At 44.7% G+C, this 10,459-nt stretch overlaps 1 protein-coding gene across 1 annotated transcript in view; it reads left to right on the plus strand.

Annotated features, from left to right (window-relative positions):
* The window catches only part of MAML2 (mastermind like transcriptional coactivator 2), a 212,273-nt gene extending 207,294 nt beyond the window's left edge, over positions 1-4,979 (plus strand). The window contains exon 6 of the mRNA XM_015280608.4: positions 296-4,979. Within this exon, the coding sequence (XP_015136094.2) occupies positions 296-1,275 (980 nt within the window). The 3' untranslated portion in view covers positions 1,276-4,979. The remainder of the gene's footprint in view (positions 1-295) is intronic.
* Positions 4,980-10,459: the final 5,480 nt, after the last annotated feature.

The raw sequence follows: 10,459 nt of genomic DNA on the forward strand, positions 1-10,459 counted from the left end.
TTCCTTCCCTTTGATTCTATCTATCCCTCCTTATTCCAATATTTCTCTTCCAGCAAGCACCTCTTCTGGCTTATCTGATGTTCTCTGAAAGGATGGAAAGACCACCAGTGGCTTCATATAAAGCAAAACACCCATTAGCTGATAGGCATCTTTAAGGCTTCAAACAAGTACATGTAAATCCTACCTGAGCAAGATATCTCACTCAAGAAATTCTGGATTTTTAACCTGTCGGTATTTGAATGGCACCATGCATTGACACACTTACGTTTTAACACGCATGTTTTCTCCTTTCCAGGTGGTTCTCCAGCTGTGAGCATGAGCTCCAGCATGTCCTTATCAAACCCAATTTCAACACACAGCATCATGCCTCAGAGCTCCAGCCTCATGTCCACCCCTGCTGGGACCCGAATGCCTTCTGTTCCTGCTGCTCGGAGTATGGGCTGCTACGGGAACCTTCCTTGCAACCAACAGAGTGCGTACAGTGTGACTTCAGGAATGAACCAAATGCAGCCACACAGAAACCAAAACCAAGTCCTGCCCACTCAGAATAATCCCATGATGACCCGACAGCAAACCATGACGCAGAGCAACAACGTAGCTGCTTTTGGGACTGGGTCAGTGGTCAGCTCACAGCAAGTAAGGCCAAGTTTGAACCACGGAGCCACAGGTATCCCCGTGCAAAGACCACCCAATGTGATGATCACAGCTACGGCCACTGCTCAGAACTGGGCCCCGCAAGAAGCTGCTGTGAAGCAGCAGGACGCACTGAAACCCACAGGTGTCCGTTTTCCCACAAGCACTCCATATTCTAACCAGTCTTTGCAACGCAACATGGGCAACCAGCATTTTCCTCAGCGTGCGTTGGCACCTCCTAATCAGTTAACAGCAGGAGTCCAAATGAGACCTCCTCTGAACCAAATGCACCAGACTGTAAATGGACAATCTACTGGTTCGCTACGAGGTCTAAGTGTAAGACCTAACCAGATAAGAGGACAGACTGTGCCTACCTTGAGTCAGCCAGGAACAAGTATGACGCCTCCGTCATCTCTGCCGCCTACCAGTTTCACATCTACCAACCAAAACTCCCGAGCTTACCAAGGAGGCGACCACAGTAGTGACCTCGCGTTTGACTTTCTGAACCAGCAGAGTGACAGTATAGGACCTGCGCTCAACAGTGATTCAGACTTTATAGATTCTTTACTGAAAACGGAACCTGGTAATGATGACTGGATGAAAGACATCAATCTTGATGAGATTTTGGGGAACCACTCATAAGTGACAGTGCCAAGGGTGAAAGAGATGAAGAAGCAGTAAGGACGTTAGCTTTTTCTTTAGATGCCAACAATCTGCTTTATTAACTTACACTCCAGTAACTGGGTTGTCCTTTAAAATACCACATAGGGCAACCACCTTGTTTGAAGAGTTGCTCTAGGAACAGCGGTGATGTCTCCCTGATCAAACAGTAATGTAAATGGTAGTCATGCCTGCCAGAAAGGAGTGAGAATACGTGAAGGGTCTGTTCCCCACGCTGGTGCCCAGCACATTGCAAACTCATTAGTTCTTCTCATGGGTGCTGTGTGGAAAAACACTTAGCTTCCCACACACTGAAGCACCAGAGAGTAGTAGTATGGGCTGTGAAACATCATTTCTCTGAGTGTAAGTAGCAGCCCAAGTGGTCCAGAGATCTTCAGTCATTGTCTTCGCAGCCCTTAACTACGTTGGGACTACTCAGCCCTGACAGAATCAGGCTCTGTGTAAATCTCGTGGCGTTACAAAAACTGTTTACTTCTACATAGTACAGACTCACACTTGTGTTTCCAATGGTTTTGTTTTAAATCTTCTATGTTTTGTACCACACAAAAGGGTAAGTGGTCCCATCCAAGGAAAGAAGGAAATAGATCGTGCAACAGACATCAGCATGTAACTCGGTGTGCTCTAGTTTTTGCATTCTCTCTTTTGCCAGCGCCTGCAGCCAGTATCAGAGGAGGCTGTCTTCCTGTCAGCAGCACATTTGGAGCACAGAGGGAGACATGACATGAACTATGCCAGAGCTTGGGAGCCTCCCTTTGCCACCTTGCCCTACCCCAAGAACACCAGTGACTTAATGGACAAATTAATTGAGAAAGGTGCTCACAGTTTGACTCTCATGGGCTACTTTCCCAGTCCAACTTGCAGGAGGGCAAATACATGATGTGGCTCAGTGAAGCCACAGCAAGTATTCCTGTTTTTATCTTAACCCAAAGCGCGGGTCAGGTAATTCAGCCCAGTCCCATTCTATCAAACAGGTTCTTCCCTGCAGGAATTCAAGTCTCTCTGAATGGGAGAGTACCATTTTGATTGCACAGTATTTTGGCTCCACTTTCCAAAGCTCACCTTTGGCATATGAGGGGAGTTTAAGAAGTCCAACAATGGCTCATGTCAACACAGCTTCCTTCAGCAGAGTACAAGGGTGCTGCCTCTGGAACCAGCATGCATACACATCCATTGTAACCACCTGAGTTACCTGCAGTATTCACTTATCTACATCTATGCTTGTAAATTGAACAGTTTTAAAGAATATTTCTGGGCACTCAACTCAATAATCTATTCTGTTTTTTTGAGGATGGTTCAGCTAACGTTGCCTTGAGCAATTTCTGTATATCAGTAGGAAGTTAACTTGAGTCATAGCAAGTTTGCAGCTACCTTGCATTGAAGGCTAACACAAAAGAGTAGTAGGGATATGGGTTCCACACTGCTTGACTTCACTGCTACAGAATAGTCTACAGGCTTGAACAGTAAGGACATCAGAAAGAGGTCCTATGTCACAATAAAGTAGCTCTACTGTGAGTCTGGCAGGAGGATTCAGAAATGGGAGCAGATCTTGCAATTCAAATGAAAATGCTGTTCTTTAAAATGATGTGGCGAGACGTGTTTCACAGCCTCCTCTGAATTAGTTAAAACTAGATGTGGCAAAGGAATACAATGCCTACGTTCACATGCCTCAGCGCCAAGAGGCACTGCTCTACCCCATCCGTGCAAGTGCTTTATTCACTCTTGTTAGTGGCAGTGGGATGAGTAGACTATCTGACAATAGCCTCTGCACTTATCTGACCTATTTCTCAAGAGAGGTTTTTATAAGGCTTTTCCAGTTATTTCTCACTGTCATTTCATGTGGGCACAATTTTTCATGATGTTTCAAGAAGCACGGTCACACGCACAAGTGCCAGCACCTCCAAGAAAGGTGTAACATGGGCGTTTGGTGAGACATACCAGTTGAGGCAGGTGGTCCATGATGCTATTAATTCCCAGACACACTGTTCACGAGAGAGATGAGAAACCATGCTGGAGTGTCCCTTCTGCCCCACCTAGTGATCGCTGTACATCGCTGCCTTGCATCCCATGGTGGCTCAGCTGCCCAGAAAGCTCCATTTTATCCCCAGTTTTCTCTGGAGTGCATGCAGTACTGATGTTTCCAAGTCTTTAAAAAGCTTTTCAGCTCAGGCCGCTGGCACCCTACCTACTTTGGGAGTGATACAGATGCAGTCTAACAAATGCATCCCCTAAATACTGTGCAAAACTAGAGTGAAATAGTAGCTAGGAGTTGTGTGAAGTGTGAAGATCAGCGCACAGGCACACACACCATCTATGAGCAGGTCAGCAGTGACCACCCAACCTCTTGTATGAGCAGACAATTCTGATGCTAAAGCTGAGGCTTGGTTAGTCTCATCACAAGCAATGAGCACTAAAGTCTGCTAACTTCAGCTGCACTCTCATGCCATTGAGAAAGCCACCTGTACTGAGACCAGATTGTTTTCCAGATCCTCAAATGATGTAAAATAATGCTAAGTTGATGAGCTGATCCCAAGACTTCAAGCTATCATCCAGTGCTGGATTCAATGTCGAGCTTTGTCCTGTTGGCCCCAGCCTGCAGTGGAGGAGACACTGGGCATCCCTGGGATCAAAAAGTCATTCTGTCTTAAGTAAACCCAGCAAGGCAGAGGCCACTGCAGTCCTGTAAAGATACGCCCGATGCATTTGAAATAGGAGCTGGCGAAAGACTTCTGGCTACCAAAACTTGAATCCAGTGTCATTTCTACAGAACACCTGTGTCCAAGCAGAGTTAGTGTCTTTGTTTTCCTTTCTTTGCAATGGCTCAGTGCACTACCCTTGGAGTCTATTTTTCATCGTCGACCGAGCACTCTTCGCAGTATTGGGTTGTAAATATAAAGAATTATTTGTTTTGTAAACTTTTGTAAAAAAAAAAAAGAACAAAAACAAAAACAAAAAACAAAACCAAAAAATAATAATATTTTGGTAGTAATAATGAAATCATATTATTTGGGTTATATTTATACATATGTGAAATAAATATACTATCAGAAAGTTGTATTTTATACAAAAAGACAACGGTTACCTTTTGTATTCTATATACAAAGTTTTGTATGATACGATTGTTTATTTTTATCTGCAGACTTCGGATTTTGGGGGAGGGCAGAATGGGATCGTGGTTAAATAGCTGGGCCTGACCCCAAGCTCACTGAAACCAATGGAGTCTTTCCATTGCCTTCACAGGGCTTTGAATCAAGCCTTTAAATCAACTTCAGGTATATTTGAAATCTGAAGCTCTCTGGAAACCTCAACATGAAAACATTCCAGGTTTCAATTTTTTTTTTCCCCGAAAAAGGCTTTTATTATTCTTGTTGTTGTTGTTGTTGTAACTCTTGGGAGGCAGGTGGGACCCGTGTAACTGTCACGTCCTTGTTGCATGTACGTCTGCTTTATATTTTCCCCATATTATAAACCAGTGTTTCTCTATACAGACTGAAAAGAAAAGTTGCTGTACAGAAATGTTTGTGTTTATGCATTTTTACATGTGGCTGTATATACCTCTTAGTACTATGCAGTGACACTTATTTGACTCCATTTATTTTTCACCTAAACATGAATAGTATGTTTTTCAGTAGCTATCAAAACTCTGCCAAGTAAATCAATCAAAATTATCCCGAGTGTCTCTTTTCTTAATGTGAATTTTAAAATTAATGTCTGTTTAGTCAACGGCTCATTCATCTGAGTAAATTAAAATTGCAGTTCTATTTTAAGAGGGGGTGAGAAAAATGTGCATCTGGCAGCTTCTGGGAGCTCACTCTGCTTCTTTGCAAGAGAACTGGGATTTTTTTCTCCTGACTGGAGCAATGGTTTCATGCCAGCAGGGGTTAATGAGTAACACGTGGGTATTTTCGCTCCTGAGGAATAGGTTGGTGTAGTCTTGCAGCACAGTGGTTTGCTTATATGCTCCTAAGTCCTGCTGCAGCAATGAGCTTGCAAGTATCTGTAAGCCCAGAGCGTCCATGCATGACATGATCCAACATTTTAATAAACCCCGTCAAGCTGTATACCGAGGATGAGCTATCTAATTCATGGATCACCTCAGAGAGAGCTGAAAAACAGCCACGAGGAAGTGATTTCTCGTTCTTTGACAAGCTTCCCTCTTAAGCCAGGCTCCATCTCCAAGCAGAGGGCGGTAACACAGGGCTGCTGAGGTGGACAAAAGGGGGACAAAGGGCATTTCCCCTGTGCCCCACTGTGCCCATAGTGCCCACATCTCCCACAGCTCTCTTCTTGCTTCAGCATCTCCAGGTGGCAGCCCAGGCTCCCCTCTCACCCAGGAATGGAAATTGGGGCACAGACTTGCTTATCTGTGAGCATGCCTGAAATAGGTCATGAGACTCATGCCCTAAAGTGCCTCTTTGTCTACCCCAGCTGTAAAGGAAGTCAGATTGCCACTTCAGACACTTACCCTGGAGGCTCATCTGCTTGGATGAAAGCTCCCTAGAGACAGCAGCAGCAGCAGGACAGATGGAGGAAAGAAGTCATAGAATCATAGAATCACAGAATGGCCTGGGTTGAAAAGGACCACAATGATTATCCAGTTTCAACGCCCCTGCTATGTACAGGGTCACCAACTACCAGACCAGGATGCCCAGAGCCACATCCAGTCTGGCCTTGAATGCCTCCAGGGATGGGGCATCCACAGCCTCCTTGGGCAACCTGTTCCAGTGTGTCACCATCCTCTGAGTGAAAAACTTCTTCCTAATATCCAACCTAAACCTCCCCTGTCTCAGTTTGAAACCATTCCCCCTTGTCCTATCACTATCCACCCTCATAAACAGCCATTCCCCCTCCTGTTTATAAGTTCCCTTCATGTATTGGAAGGCCACAATGAGGTCTCCCTGGAGCCTTCTTTTCTCCAAGCTAAACAATCCCAGTTCCTTCAACCTTTCTTCATAGGAGAGGTGTTCCAGCCCTCTGATCATAGTGGCCCTCCTCTGGACCCACTGCAAGAGCTCCACATCCTTCCTGTACTGGGGGCCCCAGGCCTGGATGCAGTACTCCAGATGGGGCCTCACAAAAGCGGAGGAGAGGGGCACAATCACCTCCCTCTCCCTGCTGACCACCCCTATTTCCATTGGTGCCGGCTGGTTTCCAGCTGGCCAGGCTGCCCAGCATTCTGGCGGTGCTCACTGGGCAGAGAGCACTTCCACCTAGCCTAATCCATAGCCAGGACAGAGCTGATGGGACTGGGGAGCCTCACACAAGGCTCTTGATTGGCTGAAAAAGCAGTATCTATAGTATTAAGGTGAAAAACAGCTGGGGGTGGGGGGCCTCCCAGGCCCTGGTAGTGCCTGAATGTGATGATCACTCTGCCAAGCACATCCTATGTCCACCACCAAAACCATTCTCACTGTGGATGTAGGGTGTGATAACATGGACACAAGTCACCCTGCACCACGTGTTGTCAGTGCCACGGAACATCCCCAGACACATTCTGTGTGCCTGGGGAAACGTGGTCAGGGACACCACGTGGGAGACACAGGTGGCAGGGAGTGTTTGCCCTGCCCAGACAGATGCACGACAGAGAGATCTGCACCACATCTGGGCAAGGGCTGACCTTCCCCACCGCAGCAGAATCCCATGGGGACACGCTACCACCTCAGTGCAGAGCGCTGCTCCCTCCCACGGCAGCACAGCAGTCCCACAGCAGCAGGAATGTGGGCAGTAGTAAAAACTTACAACATGGGAAAAGCTAACATCACGCCAGATTTTAAGTAAGGCTTTCTGGGTCATTCAGGCCACTTTGACAGAGCTCCTTTAATAGGGATTCAGATCATTTCCCAGTGACAAATAAATGACATATAAAATTTCTTTTTTTTCCTTCCAGCTCACAAGATCATTGCACACTAGCTCAGCCACAAATTACTGTATTAAAAAGATTGCTTTTTCTGCAATGACTCAGCCACTTCTGTGCTGAAGAGCACGCACAGTTCCCGTTAAGCATGTGGTGATGTTTGCATTGCCACTGCATGATTAGAATCATGGAGTCATTAGGTTGGAAAAGACTTCTAGGATCATCAAGTCCAACCATCTGCCCATCACCACCAGGCCCACTACCAAGTCCCTGCAGGCTGGATCCTCTCCTTCCTCATCCTCAGAACCAATAGTGGGCTCCTGAAGCTGCATTGCCAAAGGCTGAGGGGCTTTGCTGGCATGTAAGCACAGCCGTCACTCCCCAGGCATGGCATGCATTCCTCTGCAGGGCTTGAGACAACAAAGATGCGCTATCTGTGGTTTTTGGAGGGCTGCCTGCAATGTTTTCACTCTGGCTGACTGGTCTGCCTTGTTCCACAGGCACAGTAACTGTCTTATTCAACGTGCCCACGAGCACTAGGAAAATCCTGTGGTACTGTTCAGCTTTTGGGTGAAATGCTGAGTGTAGGAGCATCCATGAAGCTTGTGTTAAAGTTGGAAAAATCTAACCTTTAAAATCAGTTTGAAAGAAGAAAAAGGTTCCTGGTTGTTGTGTTGGTCAATGAACAACACGTAAGGGCAGGATTTGCCCTTGATACAGTTATGCTGAGGTGACATGGCAAAAATAAAACCAGACGATGTTTTCAAACTGCCTTTTGTGCTGACCTGGTCTCTAAATACAGCAGGGAAGTTCAAGTCCAGTAGCAAAACTATTCCAACAGATAACATTCTGCTAAAGTAGTGCCTGAAGAGTATGAAGACCAGGATCTGAGTTGACTGCAAAATCCTGATCAGGAATTATTACACTGTTATTTGAGAATCAGATTTGGAAGGCTCCTTCTCAGAGGAACAGCCCATAGGGTTTGTTCCATACACTGACCTCACAACAAATGACGGGGCATACAGGCAAGTCAAGTTAATATGTGAACTTAATTCATATAAGAATGTAATTTCCATGCACAAAAAACATCTTTCTCTAGGGAAGGCATATTTGAAAGCACATTGGCTGCATCTCTTTACATTATTTTAGAAAGAATTTGGTAAATTTTCCAAAAGTGTAGATTTTGAAAAGAGAAATGTGTTTGAATGCACCTGGCATATGACTCTGATTCATCAAACTTAGCAGTAACTCTAAGGTAGTGATGAATACCTAAGAACATATGCATTGGTGAAAACATCTCTCTGTGAATCTGCACATGAACTTTGCCAAGGATGATTTATTCCTCTTTTGAGTTCCTTTTGCTCATAAGGTCCATGATTTTATCCTGCGTTACTCATCCTCCAGCAAGACTTCTACCTGGCATAACATTAGTCCTCACATCACTACACTCTGTACCAAATTATAGCTGAAGTAAAGAAACCTGTTGTACTTTCTCCTGTGGCTTCTTCACTGTGTCAGATGACCAAGCCCAAAGAGTGCATATACCAGAGGGAAGACCTACATGTGTGATCCCAGAAGGCTGATCAAAATTGCAGGTCTACGTGGCATCCTCCTTCACGTGTGAGCAACAAGTTTGCTGCATTCGTAGCTATAATCAGGATTTCATGCATAACACCCTCCCCACCCCCCAAAACCAACTTTTCCTTTCATTTAAGAAACAAATCCACTAATTAAAGGAGTTTCCCCATAATTACACTGCATCTTTATATTATAATGTGCCACAGTGGTCTAGTGAAATCAACCATAGCAAAACCATCATATGTTAATCTTATTAATTAACTTTCCCTTCAACCCAAGCCCTAGGACTTAGCCTAGTCTGTTTTACAATACAATCTGCTAGATTCTTATATACAAATACCAACAGACCATCTGTTTATGCCAAGGAATTTAAAACCTTCCTGTAGAAAATGTCTGAAGTGTTTCAGAGGGTTACAAAGAGAAGCTTTCAAATGCTGACAGGATAGCGAAAAACAAGCAAATTGTTAAAAAAGAATAGAGAAAAATGCCATCCTAGAGTATGTTTCCTTACGTCCTCTACCCCAGAAAAACCCCAGAAATCTCCTTTTGCTATACTATTCTTCTGAAGTTTCAGTAGTTGCCTGTTTTGGTTTTCTTTTTCATTTTTCAACTTCTTTTTTTAAGGAAATGGTGTCCTTTTGATACACTTCTCTGGGCCTCCAAAACCTCTTGCTATTAGATGAGTTTTAGCTTTCAGTAAGCAAAAACAAGCAGGCAAAAGGACAATGCAAATGATCAGAAGTCTAGAAAAGATAAGAACTGAGGTTGTTTAGCCTATGAGAGAGAAGGTCTGAGTGGGAGTAGGATGAAGATTCTTTAGGTAGATGCATTGTTGCTGTCAGGGGAAAAGAGCTATGTATTTCTATTCTGATTTCAATGGTCCAGTGGGTTCAGAACAGCTGCCAGGTGAAAGTTTTTAACATGAAGGATAATGCAAGGATGAACTTGATGAGGGGAGTATGGAGTCTGAAGTCTTTAAGGCTTGGTTAAGCATCTGTCAGAAGTGATACTGATATGAGTTACCCTGCCTTTGGGCAGTTGTGTGAACTTAATGTCTTGTTGGATCTCCACAGAAAGACAGTAAATCTGTGGAAAACAAGTGGAAAGTTTTCACATGGAGGAAGAAAAGGAAAAGAATCAGTAAAGGCAGTTTTATTGGGCACAGGTCAACTAATACTCACAAATTCACATAAGCATCACCCTCCAACCCTACAGTGCAACTATTTGAATCCCTCTGCTCCCACAGCATAAGAACACTACAGGAGGCCTGAGAGATATTTGTCCCAATGGTCTTGCCTGCACCTTCAGGCTTTCTCTTGGGGGTTGAAGTTAAGGATATCTTCCATTTGAGCTCCTTTCCTGTAGAGAAAGGTTTTTATTCGATGCTTGCCCTTTTGTGCTAAAGTTACCAAGGCACACTGGCTAATCGGTGGAATGATCAGAAGGTCATCGAGATACCCAAATGCAGCCCTGAGCATGTCTAAGTTGATGTCTTTGTTCGCCTCACAAAACCAAACAAGAGTAGTTTGTGTGTGGATTAGATATCTGCAATTCAATCCAGATGATCTCTTTCTTACGGAAAAAAAATCCCTCTTCATACCACCCAGAAAGGCAGCCATCGTGGGATGAAGCATTGCGGGCTTCTGTTCCGCCTCAGTTGAAACTGCAGACTTTAAAGGCAGAGACAGAAGAAGACGTACAGCTGCTGACGGAGGC

Source organism: Gallus gallus, chromosome 1 (genome assembly GCF_016699485.2).
Source record: "Gallus gallus isolate bGalGal1 chromosome 1, bGalGal1.mat.broiler.GRCg7b, whole genome shotgun sequence".
NCBI lineage: Eukaryota > Metazoa > Chordata > Aves > Galliformes > Phasianidae > Gallus > Gallus gallus.